The sequence below is a fragment of the Anguilla rostrata genome, unplaced genomic scaffold, assembly GCF_018555375.3.
Source record: "Anguilla rostrata isolate EN2019 unplaced genomic scaffold, ASM1855537v3 scaf0955, whole genome shotgun sequence".
NCBI lineage: Eukaryota > Metazoa > Chordata > Actinopteri > Anguilliformes > Anguillidae > Anguilla > Anguilla rostrata.
This window is the reverse complement of record NW_026986318.1, coordinates 1-17,633: the sequence shown is the minus strand read 5'-3', so window position 1 is coordinate 17,633 and position 17,633 is coordinate 1. Positions and strand designations below refer to the sequence as shown.

General features: G+C 44.9%; 1 protein-coding gene across 4 annotated transcripts in view; it reads left to right on the top strand.

The window, feature by feature from the left end:
• LOC135246862 (NACHT, LRR and PYD domains-containing protein 3-like) overlaps positions 1–16,456 on the top strand; it is a 48,654-nt gene extending 32,198 nt beyond the window's left edge. For all 4 annotated transcript variants that reach the window (XM_064320156.1, XM_064320155.1, XM_064320154.1 and 1 more), the window contains one exon: positions 15,662–16,456. In XM_064320156.1, coding sequence (XP_064176226.1) covers positions 15,662–15,839 — 178 coding nt within the window. In that variant the 3' untranslated portion in view covers positions 15,840–16,456. The remainder of the gene's footprint in view (positions 1–15,661) is intronic.
• The last annotated feature ends 1,177 nt before the right edge of the window (positions 16,457–17,633 follow it).

Here is a 17,633-nt window from a genome sequence, read left to right as displayed (position 1 = left end):
TGACTTCCCTCAGCTGGAGACTTGAAAAGGTGTTGTACATCATTGTGAGTGAGCTTGAGCGTGGCTGGGTATATTAGGAACGTCTGGAGACCGCGATCACAGGTTACTGCCAGCAGAGAAGAGAAGGCTCTGTGCCGCTGTGCTGTGTAATCGCTGAAGTCTGGATAAAAACGAATTACTATCCCGTTAAACTTCACTGGTGATTTCTGGGCGGCTTGCGAAATATGCTGTTGATCCGTGTACCCCAGCAGATTAATAATCAATGTTCCAGGCCTGTCTGCTGTTTTTGACCAGCCGCCATAGAAACGGTGGGCCCTCATTACTTCTATAGTCCTGTCAGCCAGAGAGGGAAATCACTCTTTGAGGGAATTGGTAAGAAAACCAACTGGGTCGGATCCTTCAGAATTCTGTGGTTGGTTAACAATGCAAAGGTTGCATCACCTGCTCCTGTCCTCCAGCTCTGCCATTTTAGCCTCAAGCTGATCCTGTTTGGCCTGGTGCAGCGAGGCAGCGGTTTCGGCTAGTTTAACTTTGGCTTGCAAACAGCCAAATTCAGTCTGTAGCTCTTTCATGCCGAGCGAATATTGAGAGATTTCAGCTCGTATTAACCGGGTTTCGCCCTTGATCCGGGAGAGCTGTGTCTCAAAATATTCTGTGTTTTTCTAACACAGCCTCTACAATGGCTGATAGCACGATTCCTCATCATGTCCCTTTCCAGGTGAGTCTTGCCTGAAAGAGTCTTTGTTTTTGAAGAAATGGACATATTTTATATATTGGTCAACAGCACCAATAAACTCTACTGGGAGTGAACAGTTAAGTTGTAATGAAAACAGTTAAATGAAGAGGAGAGAGGGCAAGGAGTAAAATCACTAGGCAGCCATCTTCCCAGTAGGTCACGTGATTATCCCCAACAGATTGATAAATAAAGAAAAAGAACACACAAAGAACTTCTGATGCATACCCACAATCCTCATATGAAATGAATTAGGTACTAGGATAATTAAATGGATATTTCACAAGTAATTTTGTGGAGCTTACCCCATTGTATTTGGATAGTGTGAATACTAGCAACATATGCTGTCCCTGTTAACCGTTAACGGCATCGCCGTTCCTCCTGGTTGTCCAGCTCCCAATTCACTCCCATTCATTTTCAAGACCTTTCTGAAAGTAATCGTTTTTAAAACAAACTAACTACAAGGGATAATAGATCAATAAAAGAAAGTACTAATGTCAAACAATCCCTGTCCCTGTTGTAATAGGTCACCGGTGAGAACTGGATACAGACTGTCTGATTGATATGGTAAAACATTGACCTGCGTAGTAAAATGTTTCAGGCCTGTCACACATTGCAGTCTTCATCCATCTCCATTTACCTGCTATGAACTTAATAATGAAATCCATACATTTACCCCACACTCTTTCACACACTGACCTTTTAATGAAGGTGAGTTTTACTCCTTCATCACACACATGTGTGTGTTGCAGGATTGTGGTGTTTCTGAAAGGATTGTGAATAAAATGACATTTTATTCTGCTGGTAGCACTGTCGCCTCACAGCAAGAAGGTCCTGGGTTTGAATCCTGGCCTGGGCCTTTCCGTGTGAAGTTTGCATGTTCTCCCGCGTTCATGTGGGTTTCCTCCGGGTACTCCGACTGCGTGTGAATGGTGAGTGAATGTTGTGTGTGCCTTGTGATAGTTTGGCGATGTTGCGATGCGTGGGGGGTAGGACCCAAACGCAGAGGGTGGAAAAAAATGCAAAACTCCAAATGAAGAACAAAAAGACTTTACTTGACACAAAGGGAACAACAGGGAACAAAAAGCCTCGCAGGGCGACCTTCTACAACGAAGGAAAACTACAAACGCAGGAACAAAGGAAATCAAGAAAATACAAAAACACTAGGAAACCAGGACATAGCAGGAGCACATGGAGTAGGGACATGAACAGGGCGCGCAACAACCAGACTTTACCACATAACCACAAGGATCCAGCACCTGAGTCAAGGGAGGGGGAAACTTAAATAGAACACACGCTGACGAGACACAGGAGGGCACCATGAACAATCAGGCCACAGAGAGGGAAGGGAAAACGAGACAATTGAAAACAATGATTGAACAATTGGAAACAATCATACAATTAACACAGGGGGAGCAGGACACAACACAGAAGTGCCGCCATCTGGCGGCCTAACAAGGAAAACGCAGACAGGAAACACAGGACCATGACAGGCGACCTGTCCAGGGTGTATTCCTGCCTCTCGCCTTGTGACCCTGACTAGGATAAGCAGGTATAGATAATGGATGGATGGACTTCCACAAACGAGAACGAGAGTTTTCTGTCCAAAACCCTTGAACGAGCAGTTCTTAAACAATTAACCTCTTTTCTCCATCAGAACAACCTGCTAGACCCTCACCAGTCTGGCTTCCGATCCGGGCACTCAACAGAGACTGCGCTCCTAGCTGTGACGGAGGCACTTGCCACTGCAAGAGCCTCACGCCTCTCCTCTGCCCTGATCCTTCTTGACCTGTCTGCAGCTTTTGACACGGTCAACCATAAAATACTCCTCTCCACCTTGGCTGGGATGGGAATTGCTGGGACTGCCCTGTCTTGGCTCGCTTCCTATCTTGCAGATAGGACCTACCAGGTCACCTGGAAGGGGTCTGCCTCTGCTTCTCATCCACTTGTTACGGGAGTGCCGCAGGGATCTGTACTGGGTCCTCTACTGTTCTCCTTATACACCAGATCTCTTGGTTCAGTCATTAATTCACATGGCTTTTCCTATCATTGTTATGCAGATGACACACAACTCTTCTTTTCTTTCCCCCCCTCAGCCACACAGGTCAATGATAAGATCTCTTCCTGCCTGGCTGACATCTCCACCTGGATGGCCAGCCACCATCTGAAGCTCAACCTGAACAAAACTGAGCTGCTCTTCTTCCCGTGCAAGACTTCCTTGCTTTGTGAACTCTCAATCACGGTTGATGGCACCACAGTGACTGCCTCTCACTCTGCCAAGAGCTTGGGGGTGGTCCTGGATGACCAACTGGACCTCAAGGAGCACATCAAGGCAACATCACGGTCCTGCAGATTCCTCCTGTACCACATCAGGAGGATTCGACCATACCTGACGACGCACTCCACCCAGCTGCTCGTCCAGGCTACGGTGACCTCTCGCCTTGATTACTGCAACTCTCTCCTTGCAAGCCTGCAAGCTTGTGCCATACAGCCACTACAAATGATTCAGAATGCCGCTGCCCGACTCATCTACAACCTCCCCAAATTCTCCCACGTCACTCCTCTGCTGCGATCACTTCACTGGCTACCGGTCGCTGCCAGGATCCGGTTCAAAGCCCTGACCCTTGCCAACACTGCTGCCAACAGGACAGCCCCCATCTACTTGCAGGACATGACTCAATTCTATGTGCCTGCTCGACCACTCCGCTCTGCTGCAGCATGGTGCCTTGTAACCCCTCCTACCCGCCCAAAGGGATCACAGAGCTTCTCCACCCTAGCTCCCCAGTGGTGGAACGAACTCCCCGTCCCTCTCCGAACCTTCCCCTCACTATCCATCTTCCGCCGTGGCCTGAAGACTCATCTCTTCAGACTATACCTAGACTAACCACCACCACGCTGTATAATAATAATAAAAAATAAATAAATAAATAAATAAAAACCCCTTTTCCTGTCACTTGTTACATGTTGCCCCATCCCTGCACTTCTTGGTAATTTGTATTTGTCCTAATACTGTAGCTTATTCTTCTGCCTAGTTGGCTTTGCAGATGTTAGGCCAGAATAGTGTTCATTGTTCTCGGCTAGAAATAGCTGCTCAAAATAAGTATTGTACCTTACTGAACCTGTGTTCAGCAGTTGTCTACGACCATGAAATGCACTTTTTTGTACGTCGCTTTGGATAAAAGCGTCTGCCAAATGAATGTAATGTAATGTAATGAGTCATGCAGCGTCTGATTCCAACTTCAGACTCTTGTTCACTGACTTCAGTTCCTAGTGAACGAGTGAGTCATGCAGTGACTGATTCCAACTTCAGACTCTAGTTCCTAGTGAAAGTAATTGGGATGGCAGGTATGCCATCCCGCCAAGTTACGCCTTGGCGGGGGCATGCCCTATACCTATACAGCACCGAGAGTTTGGCACTTTTCAGGGTTCCCCACAGAAATAACCACAACAGCCACAGACACTCAGCCCTTAAAAACATTAAATTCTGTACATTCTGACCCCATTTCAACAGACAGATTTCATAAACAACTTCGCCAAATGTCCACACAATAAAGCCCCAAACTAAGGGGATTTTGCGTTTGCTCCTTCTTCTTCTTCTTCTTCTTCTTCTTATTCTTCTTCTCTTTCTCTTTCTTCTTCCTCTTCTTCTTCTTCTTCTCATTCTTATTTTTCCTGCCGCCTATCCCACTAATAACATGTCTCCCCATTGGACATTTTACCGACACCAGCCAAATCTTCACCTACACGACCCAATCAAAAACTTGCATACACACGCAAAATACCCATACTTTTTTACTCTGAAACATTTCCAGTTCAAACAGGTAATCTGCCTGTGGCCTAGTGGGTAAGGTTACAGTCTTGGGAACATGGGGCCCTAGGTTCAAGCCCACCTAGGCACATGTTTCTTTAACCTGCTTTTACCCTCACTAATAATTGTCTACTACTTCTCAATTATTGCTTTTGCACCATATCTACCCGCCGTTCACCAAGCGTATACACTGCATTATGACGTAACGTCTGCACGTTCAGTTATTAACCGGCTACAATATTGCAAAGCCATATGGATTCAACGGGAGCTCTTCTGTGCTTACTGGCCTGTGTTCTTATTTAAAACCACGGACAGGTCTGCTAATGATATTTCACGCATTGCATAGCTATGTCATGGTGCTGCACTAACAAAGTCACAGACTGGTAAACCTCCGGTTGAAGGATTGAATCCCGCATCGCCCTCAGGCAGATAATTTCCTCTTTTACACTAACGTTTTCTTACGCTTATATTTGCTTTACCAAAACTCACTCACGGCCACCCATATGCATTTCATGACGGCAAATGTATTCCTTTTATTAAAAAGTTACACCAGTTCACCACTGTGCCATTTCTACTAACTATATTTCTTCACTTGGCTACCGTACTAAACCTTCTTATCAGCAAACGCCACGTTTCTACATTCATGTTACCTCGCCCTGTTCTCTATCTAGCCACATACAAACAATTACTACGTATGTACGTTCTGCAACTCCCCATTAAATATTACATTTAAAATCATGACTCACTCATAATTATAAGTACTACTACTGAACATGAGAAAAGCACATTAGTGCAACAGATTTCATACGTTACTTAACCCTTCACTTTAACGGCTAATGCTTTATACCGACTGTTATATATACCGTTCGATAAGGAAACTAAGCTCACTCATGGTCACTTCATTTACTTCGCACTATAGTCTGTGACCATGTCAACCTTCACCTACATGCCCATTCTGCTAAAAACGTATTGTTTCAACTACGACAATTCATAATTTCATCCTAATTTCTCTCACACTGTTGTTATTTTCTCATATGCAAAGCCTGCTGGGACATATGCGTCTACTCCTATTCTCCACTGTCAAGTTTTCCGGTTCTAGCTTAGCAAAACAGCGAACAGGATTCCCACCTGCAGATAAGCCTATCAAAATGCCTTATAAACTTTACAAACACTAAAAGTGCATTTCCACGAAATAACAGACAACGGAGCAGGACAGCCGGGTACACAAGTTGCGACCTAGGGAGCTCTAATTCTACGGGTTTGCTGATTCTTTTCTCAATCAAGGCTCGTTGGATGGCCGTCAAATCCGTGGGTACATACACTGGCCATATTTCACCTGCGTTTCTGATGCGTTTACACTTACACCACCGCACTCTTTGTCACAGCCACTGTTTTACATATATAGCAAACCGAAACTGCTAAACGGTACACGGTCATCAGACTGTACAAATTCACACAAGGATAGCCATAATCCACAACCCTTTCTTACAGGGTCACTTCGCATTTCTCACTCTCATAATAAAACGCTTTGCAAAAAGAAATGATATCTCATAAAAAACACGTTTTCAACACACTGTCTTAACGACTACTTGTATTTTTATTTATTTTTATTTTTATTTTTCCATAGATTGCGTTGTTGCCGTTCTCGTTGTTAGTGTTAATCAGTTCAACCATCAGGGTCCAAGTTGAACTATGCGGTTGTTCCCTGTACTTGGACCGGTACTTCTCTCTAGGGTTTTCGTCATACTTGTTCACTTTGTTGTACGTCGCTCTGGATAAGAGCGTCTGCCAAATGCCTGTAATGTAATGTAATGTAACATAAATGCCAAGTTACTCACACATACAAGACCAGTCCAGGCCTGCCATTAAAAGTATTGATATCAAAATGGCGCCAAGTTACGGTACTACAAACAATATAGGCTATCTTGCCTCACCGAAATTCCAGAAAATGTATTTCAAAGCAATGCTACCCAATATTTCCTCAATCCTTTCAAGTCACTTGGCCCTGTGTGTATAAGCATGCAGTACATGGACAGGCCAAACATATGTGTGGATGATTCTCTCACAGTCAAGATTGATTGAATAGGCGTGTATATGTCCAATTTGTATTGGTATGTGTGTATTTCGCTGCCCAGCCTTTCTGTTGCGTGAATGATAGTATGTTTCTTGGTATAAGTGTGTGTTCGTAAATGTGAATGTAACATGCTGCAAGGGAAATGTCCCCATGGGGATAAAGAAGTTCTCTATGTATGTATGTACAACATGTATTTTACATGCAGTATTTATTGTACGTAGCAAATATACAATAACTTGTACATGTACTCAAATTAAGTTCAGAAGCAAGTATAAACATGTTTTCTGGAGAAATATGCCTCCTGTAGTTACTCAGCAGCAGTTTTGTACATGAATTTCAATGTGTTCCATGAGGCAATTCGAAATATTTGACTCATTGATCTGACACAAAGTTTGCATGACATTGTAAAATGGTAAGATTACAAAACACAGGGCCAAGTGACTTCTTTATCGCAACAGAATGTATCAAGGCTGGCAGCCCGGATCAAATTTGTTGTGACAGCTGCCATTCAAAACAAACACCTGAGAGAGGCTGCCTGTGTGCGTGCCTTCCCCAAGGCGTTACGTCATTGTTTTGCAATCCGCAGCTGTCATAAAAACATCGAAAACTTGGAACCGGTTCTCGATTCCCATCCCTATTTAAATGTGCCCAGCATCCCAAGGCTTTGTTGTAAGATTCAGTAGCCAATCAGGACTTTTTTTAAGTTTTTTGTAGAGTGCAAAAACTTTGATATTATTTATTTTTATTTAATTTATTTTGTTGTTGTTGAAAACACAGCATTCCAAGTCTGTACATTGTTGTCGGATTCTTTGTAAGACTATGCTATGCTGTAAATAGTTGTTTTTGTTGATTTTTGAAAATGTGTGTTGAATAAATGACTTATTTATAACAAATTTATTTTCAAATCTCCAGTCAGCTTTTAGCACTGACTTAATGTAGGACCCTATGGAATCTGTGTTATAGCTTTTTTACATTCTCAATGCCGCGATTCCGTCCGTGATTCTGTTATCACAGAAACTGTAGGGCCCTACCTTAATGCTGCCATCAGTCTGTCGCTGGCCCTCGCCGGGCCCCCATCAAAAAAGACACGGGCCCTCGTCAAAAGATACTTGCCACCGGGCCTAACAACTTTTCTGGGGGAAACCCTGACTTCCATATATCTTCACTGTAAAACTTCCCCCATGAATGTTTAAATCCCTTACATACATTTAGGGGACAGTTTGGCAAGCCCACTCTGCGATGGGTGATCTTTTTTGGGAAATAATATACTGATGGCCTCTTTTGTTCACGTTTATTTGCACCATGCAAATAAGAGAGTTGGCTACCCATAGCTTATAGCGTTTCTCAGATGTAAGATTCTGACCAGCTAGTTTAAAACAGTTTCTTTTAATTCTGTAGGTTTATTTATTACTCAGGCAAGTTTGTTATTGCAATACAAAGGCTTTAGGGGTAGGAAGACACGTAGAGCTGTGGTGACTAGTCTGAAACTCGTTCCAGTTGCGGACACAGACCCGGACCCGAATCAGAATGTCCAGTTCAGTCCGGTCCTCAACGACAGGTCCAGTTCCTTCCCAGATTAGGTTCCCACCGCTTTAAATTTCAAATAATCGCACTCCTAACTATGTAATTCTGAGGAAAAATTCCAGTACCAAATTTCACTTTTTTCAGTTGGCCTCCATTGGATTACATAGAAGGTTTGAAGTGCAATTATTAAAAAATGCTGCAGTACAATTTCACAGAAATGGGGTACAACGTACATAAGGATCCCTTCTGTCATAAACAAGTGTTTTAATTCTAAGGAGAAGTCAAATCCAAATATTCAGTTTTTTATATTACCCTGTATTTGGCTCCTGGGGAGAGAGACTAGCTACTGCTGCCAGGCATTCATCAAAGTGTTCTCTGACATTAAGATCTTCAATCCTAGGAGGTACATGTCCTGCTCATCCAGGAATCTACAACCAACCCCTGGGATTAACCTAATTAAGATTTACCCCATTTGGGTAGCGAGACTATATAAATATCACAAGGCATGACTTCTGTATTATTCTATTAAATAACATTTGACTGACCCTAGCAGCCATCCATGAAGAGCTGCATATCCTGCTAGTGAATCTAACAATATGCCCGGTGAGTACCTCAGTAAGGGTGTTACCCCAAAACCTTAAGTTACTGTCGCTACCCCGGTTCTCTGAAACAGAGTAGAGAGATCCACGTATGGGGAATTACATCCGGTCATCCAATTGTACCAAGTGTGGCTCTGACAGCCAGTATCGCATTCAGTGTTACAGGAGACTACTGCCCTCCTGGAAGAACATATGGGACACTGCAGTTGTGAGGTGGTGGCACCTCTCTCTCTGATTTCTGCGAGTTAATTTACCCTGACGAGGGGCAGGTGTGTGAGTACTATGGTGAGGTGAAGGCACCTCACAGGCATTTGTCTGAGCTAATTGTCCCTGATGAGGGTCAGGTGTAGGAGGCCTATATGTAGCCCCTGATTTCTGGGGTTCGGCGCAGACTCATTGTTTGTCAGACTCTTAGTGTGTAGGGGTGTGAGAATCGGCAGAAGTTACCGTGTTGATCCTATCTGCCAGATTTGATCACCGTTTAGTTTCTTCTCGAGTTGTTTATCTCTCTGCGCTGTGGAGGACATTTTGCCCTCGTCTCTTTAGTTTTCTTTTTGTTTTCTACCCGCCCGGCTGCGAATATCCTTTTTCTTTTGTAAGTGACCCCACTCTGTTTTTCTAGTGGGGGTTTTCTTTTTGGGCAGCTACGCTGCGGCGGTGTTTCATTTCTTTTAGTTTTCTGAGCCCGCTGACAGAAGTTTCAGTGAGTGGACAGAGCGATTACTTCGCTCTTTATTTGGTTTTTCCCCTTCCCTTTCTATCGCTCAGCGATTTGGTGGTTATCCCTCCGGGTTAACTTTTAGATCCCCTCGGTCCGCAATTGCGTCCCACCCTCCTCAACCGTGACAGCAGTGCTACTACTCTTCATATTCACTTCTCATGCGTGGCAAGCAGGGCAGTCTTGGTGGATCCTGGGTCCTATGGGTACTAAAACCCATAGCAGATGAGGGGAGATGTGTGCACCTCACACAGAGCTCACCCCCAGAACTGAGTGGGCTACCGGCCTCAGACAGTGGAACCTAACAACAGTATCTGGAGAAACCCAGCCTGCGGCTGAATAAATTTCCTGCAAGGAGACTGTGGCAAGTGAGTGCCACCCCTCCTGTTTAAACACACACTCACGGGAGACAGTTGTTTCCTTAATCAGCACTGCCGTGCTCTTTTATTTACAGATGCGTTTTTACAGAAAATATTTACGCAAACACGACGGTTCCGCAGCCGTCTTGTCATCAGCCCTCCTCTCTCCAGCTTCCGGTCTTCCTTTTAAAAACCCCAGGCTCACTGTTGAAAGCAATCAGAGGCAATCAGCGCAATTAAACAATTAACAATTATCGGCGCTGATTACCTCCAGCTGACAGTCGTGACGAAGGATCCGAGAGCCGCTCCTCTCACACTCTCTCTCTGCAGCCGACGCTCAAACCACGCCCACCCCTCCACAGAGACCCCATGGAATTGGGCCCACAATGCAGCCATGCCCCTCGTAGATTGAGCCCTCAGGCCCAAGGGGGGTGTTATCCTCTTTGAATCATATGCCATAACAGTAGCTTCCACAAGCCAATGGGACAGCCGCTGCATAGAGATGCTTTCCTTTTGCAGGCAGAGGCCCATGTGACTTAAGATCTGGTCGCTCTTTCTAAAAGCCTTAGTCTTGTTTGCCATAAACGTGTGGAGAACACACACAGGACACAGCATATGCAGCCTATGCTCCTCTTCAGAGGAGAAAGGTGGTGGGTGAAAAGCAGCAAGCTCCAACTCCTCACATGTGAGAGGAGTGATGCTTTTAGGCATAAAGGCTGTATTGAGCTTAAGAAAAAGCCTTTCCATCCTGGGGGAGAATATTGTGCATGAGAGATGCACTGAGAGCGTATGGAGGTCACTGACTCATTTTGCTGAGGCTAGTGCGAGCAGCAACGCTGTCTGGAGAGACTCTCCAGACAGCGTTGCTGCTCGCACTAGCCTCAGGCACGGGAAGAAGAGCAGCTCAGTTTTGTTGAGGTTGAGCTTCAGATGGTGGCTGGCCATCCAGGTGGAGATGTCAGCCAGGCAGGAAGATATCTTATCATTGACCTGTGTGGCCGAGGGGGGGAAAGAGAAGAAGAGTTGTGTGTCATCTGCATAACAATGGTAGGAGAAGCCATGTGAATTGATAACTGAACCAAGAGATCTGGTGTATAAGGAGAACAGCAGAGGACCCAGTACAGATCCCTGCGGCACTCCAGTAACAAGGGGATGAGAAGCAGAGGCAGACCCCTTCCAGGTGACCTGGTAGGACCTATCTGCAAGATAGGAAGCGAGGGGTCTGAGGTGGGTTTTTTGAGAAGTGGGGTAACACGAGCCATCTTAAAATCAGAGGGAACATGACCAGAGGAAAGAGAGGAATTAACAATGGAGGACAGATAGGGAAGGAACTCGCTGGAAATGGATTGGAGAACTGTAGAAGGGATGGGGTCAAGTGGACAGGTGGTTGCACGATGAGAGGTGATGAGTTGTAGAACATCGGAATCCTCCAGCATCTCAAAGGAGGTCAGTGTGGCTGTGGGTTTGTCCCGGGGGATTGGGGGGCTCACTGGATGGGCGAAGGAGTTCCGGATTGTAGCCACCTTTCCTTCAAAGGCGGCCAGAAAGTCATCTGCGGAGAGGGAAGAGGGAGGTGGGGGTGGAGGAGGAATGAGGAGGGAAGAGAAGGTGGAGAATAGTTTGCGTGGATTAGAGAGACATGCACTGATCTTGGATTGGTAAAAAGAGGCTTTCGCAGCCGTGAGGGCAGATGTGAAAGTTGCCAGCAGGGTATGGTATGCGGTCAGGTCATCAGAGGATCGGGATTTCCTCCACTTCCTCTCTGCAGCCCGCAGTGATGTTCTGCTGGAGCGTAGTGACTCAGTCAGCCATGGGCAGGGGGGTGAGGAGCGTGCTGGTTTGGAGACAAGGGGACAAAGTGAGTCGAGGGACTGGGAGAGGCAGGAGTTGAGGGTGGAGGTGGCAAGATCAACTGGCAGGTTAGAGAAAGACGCGGGGGGGGGGTGTAGACAGAGCAGTGGAGATGAGGGAGGATTGTGACAGAGTAGAGAGATTTCCCCTGAAAGTTACTGTGGGTGAGCTGTTGGATGAATTGAGGGGGAGTAAATAGGAGAGGGAGAAAGAAAGAAAGAAGTAGTCTGAGACATGGGGGGGAGTCACTGTAAGTTGGGGAATGGAGCAGCTTCTGGTGAATACAAGGTCTAGTTGGTTACCAGCCTTGTGTGTGGGGGGGGGGAGAGGACAGGGATAGGGCGAAAGACTGGAGGAGTGAGGCAACCCTGGACAGTTGGGAGGTCTCTGGTGGGAGGTTGAAGTCTCCCAATAGAAAAGGAGGAGTGCCATCCTCAGGGAGGGAGCTCAGGAGAGTGTCCAGCTCGTCTAAGAAAGAGCCGAGTGGACCTGGAGGACGGTACAGAACTATAATGTGAAATTTTGAGGGATGAGTTACAGTAATCGCATGAGATTCAAAGGAGGAGGAAGTAGGGTTAGGACTGGGGAGGACACAGAACTTCCAGGCCAAGGAAATGAGCAAACCGGTACCCCCGCCTTGGCCAGAGGCCCTGGGAGTGTGCGAGAAGGAGTATCCCGCAGACAGTGCAACTGGGGTGGCGGTGTTGTCGGGAGTGATCCAAGTTTCTGTGAGAGCCAAGAAGTCAAGAGACTTTGTCTTGGCAAAGGCAGTAATGAAGTCAGCTTTCTGGACAGCTGACTGGCAGTTCCATAGTCCACCTGTGACAGTGAATTCCTGAGGTGTGGATAAGGGTGGGTAGATCAGGTTAGATAAATTGCGCCTGCGGTGAGTAGACCATTTGGGGCGAGGCAGCGCGCACAAGGGAATGGGGTTTATAAACATGATAAACTGACGACGAGGCTGCCTATGCCTCCGCTGGAGCTATAAATATCGGGTGACAATTAAGTGCTTGCATTACCTTCATTAGGGCAGATAAGCACCAGATGAAGCTACTCGAAATTAGCTCAACAATACCAGGCAATTTAACACCAACACCAACCCCCACACACAGTTTTACTAACGCGTTTAACTAACAACAGAGAGTCAACTACACAGATTCTCAGCTAACGCACAACTATGTTTCCTGACTAGCAACAGTTAAGACAAGTTTAAAAAAAGATTATCTAAATTACACACAACTATGTTCTCTAACTAGCAACAGCAGAAACAAATCAAGTGAATATACGCTTATCTGAATCACGGGGTACGGCAGAAGCGACGACACAAGGACAGAACACTCGTGGACTCAGGGAAAAGCCGAAGGGTGGAACTGTGTATTTGAAGCAAACACCACGATGGGCGAAGTGGAGAAATGTTTTGTGAGGGGGATAAATGCCTACGTGGAAGAAGGAATCTTTCAGATTCATTGATGTGAAACTGGGATGTTATGTTAATCAATTAAGTGTTAATTCTTAATAAGAATGTTGATTGACTATATTTCTATAGATTAAATAGTAAACTTTCAATAAACTATTTAAATGAATAACCTAATGTTGGTGATTAGATTTCAAATTAAAGAGACGTTTGTAAAATGTTAAATTAGAGAGTCACGGTTCCCTTGACTGGCAGCATTAGTGAAACGTTATTGGTCCATTCCTGGAACATCAGTGCCATCTGAGCGCGTCTGCGTCTTCTCAACTGCTGGTCTCACCTTCAGCAGAATGCACACCAGACTGACCCCAAAGCATGTAGACATGCTCATACTCCTTAACAAAAATGCTTTAGTATTAAGTTAAGCCTATTAGTTTATTACAAAGTTAAGCATTAATAAGCAGAATTAATAAGCACCATAAATAAGCAGCTTTAATAAGCAGCATAAATGAGCAGCATTAATAAGCAGTATGAATAATCAGCATTAATAAGCAGTATAAATCATTTGCATTAATAAGCAGAATTAATAAGAAATATCTTTTGTCACCATCACAGTGGCAGTTCAGCCAGCCCTTAGCGGTCCCTCCTCTCCTGAACAGATTTCTCAGTCTGTGAATCTGTGTTTTTATGATTTTGCTCCTTGTAGTTTTGGCCTTAATACACAATCCTGTTTAAATGATTGTTTGAGCATGTCTTAATAAAACCTGTCTGATAGTTACAGCTCATTAATTGGTAAGTCTGTTTTGAGTCATTCTTTTTATAGGCCATGTAGAAGCGAATCAGTTTATCATTAAATGAATGGGTGCCGACAATCGATTAAAAGAATTGCACAAAATTTTCATCCCTAATTAAAACCAGTCGTCCTGACATTGAACATGTTGTTAACATTTTGAAATTATATTTCCTCAAATGTTTAACACTGAGATTAAAGATAGGAAGTAGAGAACCGTCCTTCTTTGGGACCTGGAATTAAGGATAATAAAGGTTTTGTTGGGTTCATTTTTTGGGAATCAAACGTATCGCCCCTTTTTGTAAGAGGCAAGACATTTCTTCTTCTTAAACATGGGCAGTGCTCTCTCGGGTTTGAGAGTAAATGACTCTGTTGAAATGGGGGGTTTCACTTTGAACTGGAGTCTGTAGCACTTGGCTAATGTCTGTAGCCCTTGTCTGTAGCAGTACTGCTGTGTCCTCACATTAAAATACAGGAATAAGCAGTGTGCTCTTCCAGGAGGGCGGTAGCCTCCTTTAGCATTGGACACACGCCTGTCTGTCAGAGCCAGACTTGGTGCAATGATGAGACACTCTGCAGAGGTCATGACCGGCTGTCATTCCCCATAGTTGGATTTTCAACACAAGATGATGAAAGAGAAGTTTATTTATGGCACCAATACAGTGATTGGTTCTTGCAGAGATGCACACCCTAGTCAGTGTATAAGTGTGCCATGTGTTGCACGTATGTGTACATGCACGTAAATTGCTTGAGCTTCCCCTTAAATGCTATCCAGAGAACATTTCCCACAATCCACACTATTATACATTTGACAAAATAAAGTCTGACCTGACCAGAACTCTAGTACCTACCACCATCACCAACAGACCCCCCTCCTATAATGACAGGGGTGCTGCATGGTAGCTATACTGCCCCTACAGGCGCAGGAGAACTAGCAGCCCAGCTGGCAGTAAATAAGGGGCTTTGTATGACTGGTGTGCCCTTATGACTAAGTCTAACAGTTCTGTATCTGTTGCATGTTCTCCTGTAAGTGTCTACTGTGATAGGGTGGCAGTGTAGTATAATAGCTATGGAACTGGTCTTGTAACCTAAAGGTCACAGGCTCTATTCCTGGGTGGGAAACCTGCATTGCTTCAGTATATATCCAGCTGTATAAATGGATGCAATGTAGTTGCTATGTGTATAAAAAATGCATCTGGATGAGTGTCTGCTCAGTGCCTAGATGGATGGATGGATGTATGGATAATCTTATTTAAAGTGACTCGGCCTTTAGCTGTGTGTTAGGTTGCAGTGCTGTGGGAAGTTTGTCACAGAAAACCTAAAGTAAAGAAGCAAACACACTGTCCACTCTGAATGATGTGTGTTCTCTTTTACATCATTACTTTTGGTGGTAGCTGTGTCAAACATCCCACAACATTGCAAACTAACTGACTGACCACTCTGAAAGATGACAGCCACACTTTTGGAATAGGATAAGCCCAGAGAAAAGATCATAGAAAAGGTAGATGAGCACTTAGCCTCAATTCTATGAATTTTCAGAATAAGAAAAGGGGCCATTTGGGTCAGAATTACATCTGTAGAACTGCCAGAGCTCAGTTCAACAGGACTTCTGATTCTCAGGTCCAAAGTGCTGCAGCTGGAGAGTGTAGCACAGACATCTTCCTCAGTGCATCATCAACTTTAAAATCCTTAATTTCACTCTTCATCACTGAACATTATCATTTGTATCATTTACCATTTGTTTTATGTATACCTAATATAATTATAATATAATATATGAACTATTCTTTGCAGACTGAACAGCTGTAAACTCACAGATAAGTCCTGTGATATTGTGGCCTCAGCTCTCCAGTCATCAAACTCACCCCTGAGAGATCTGGACTTCAGCTACAATGACCTGGGAGATTCAGGAGTGGAGCTCCTCTGTGCTGGACTGATGAGTCCAAACTGTAAACTGCGGATACTGGGGTGAGTAGTGCTGTGTACTGTGTGACCTTAACAAAAAATAATTCCTGAGTATGGTTGTGTATGTCTGAATTTTGTCACAAGGAAGAAAACAAATTTGCTGATTGCATTTTCAAAGCCTGTAACCTCAATGATTGTGTGAATACGAGTTTGCAGATCAGCGTATTGACTGGGGTATGCTCATACACTACATTTCAAAAAGTGTGTGGACACCTGAACATCACACCCTTGTTCAACATCTCATTCCAAAACCATGGGCATTAATATGGAGTTGGACCCCCCTTTGCTTCTGTAACTGCCTCCACTCTTCTGGGAAGGCTTTCTAGTAGATTTTGGAACATGGCTGCGGGGATTTGCTTCCATTCAGCTGCAAGAGCATTAGTGAGGTTGGGTGCTGATGTTGGGCATAAGGCTTTCTAATTCACTCAAAGGTGTTTGATGGAGTGGAGGTCAGGGCTCTGTGCCAGCCAGACAAACTCTTCCCCACCAAACTCAGCAAACCATTTCTTTATGTGCCTTGCTTTGTGCACTGGAACAGTGTCATGCTGAAACAGGAAAGGGCTTTCCCCAAGCTGTTGCCACAAAGTTGAAGCACACAATTTTCTTGAATGGCATTATATGCTGTAGCATTATGCTGTAAGATTTCCCTTCAGAGGAACTAAGGGGTCTAGCCCAAACCATGAAAAACAGCCCCAGACCATGATTCCTCCTCCTTCATACTATACAGTTGGAACTATGCATTCCACCAAGCCCAGATTCGTCCGTCAGACTGCCAGGTAGAGAAGTGTGATTCATCACTCCAGAGAATTCATTTCCACTGCTCCAGAGTCTAATGGCAGTGTGTTTTACACCACTCCAGCTGACGCTTGGCATTGCACATCATGATCTTAGGCTTGTGTACCGCTGCTTGGCCATGGAAACCCATTTAATGAAGCTCTTGACGAGCAGTTTTTGTTCTGATGTTGTTTCCAGAGGTAGTTTGGAACTCTGTAGTGAGTATTGCAACCATGGAAAGATGATTTTTACACGCTACAAGCTTCAGCACCCCATTTTGTGAGCTTGTGTGGCGTACCGCTTCGCTGCTGAGCTGTTGTTGCTCCCATATCTTTCCGCTTCACTATACCAGCTCTTACAGTTGACTGGAGCAGCTCTAGCAGGAAAGACATTTGATGAACTGACTTGCCTAAGCTGGATACTTGAGGGTGCTGTGCACCATTGTGAGTGAGCTTGAGCGTGGCTGGGTATATTAGGAGCGTATGGAGACCACGATCACAGGTTACTGCCAGCAGAGAAGAGAAGGCTCTGTGCCGCTGTGCTGTGTAATCGCTGAAGTCAGGATAAAAGCTTATTACTATCCCGTTAAACTTCACTGGTGATTTCCTGGCGGCTTGTGAAATATGCTGTCGATCCGTGTACCCCAGCAGATTATTAATCAATGTTCCAGGCCTGTCTGTTGTTTTTGATCAGCCGCCATAGAAACGGTGAGCCCTCATTACTTGTATAGTCCAGTCAGCCAGAGAGGGGAATCACTCTTTGAGGGAATTGGTAAGAAAACCAACCGGGTCGGATTCTTCGGAATTCTCTGGTAGGTTAACAATGTGAAGGTTGCACCACCTGCTCCCATCCTCCAGCTCCGCCATTTTAGCCTTGAGCTGATCCTGTCTGGCCTGGTGCAGTGAGGCAGCGGTTTGGGCTAGTTTAACTTTGGCTTGCAAACGGGCAAGCCTTGAGCTGTGTCTCAAAATATTGTCTGTGTTTTTCTAACATAGCCTTTACAATGGCTGTTAGCATGACACAGGAT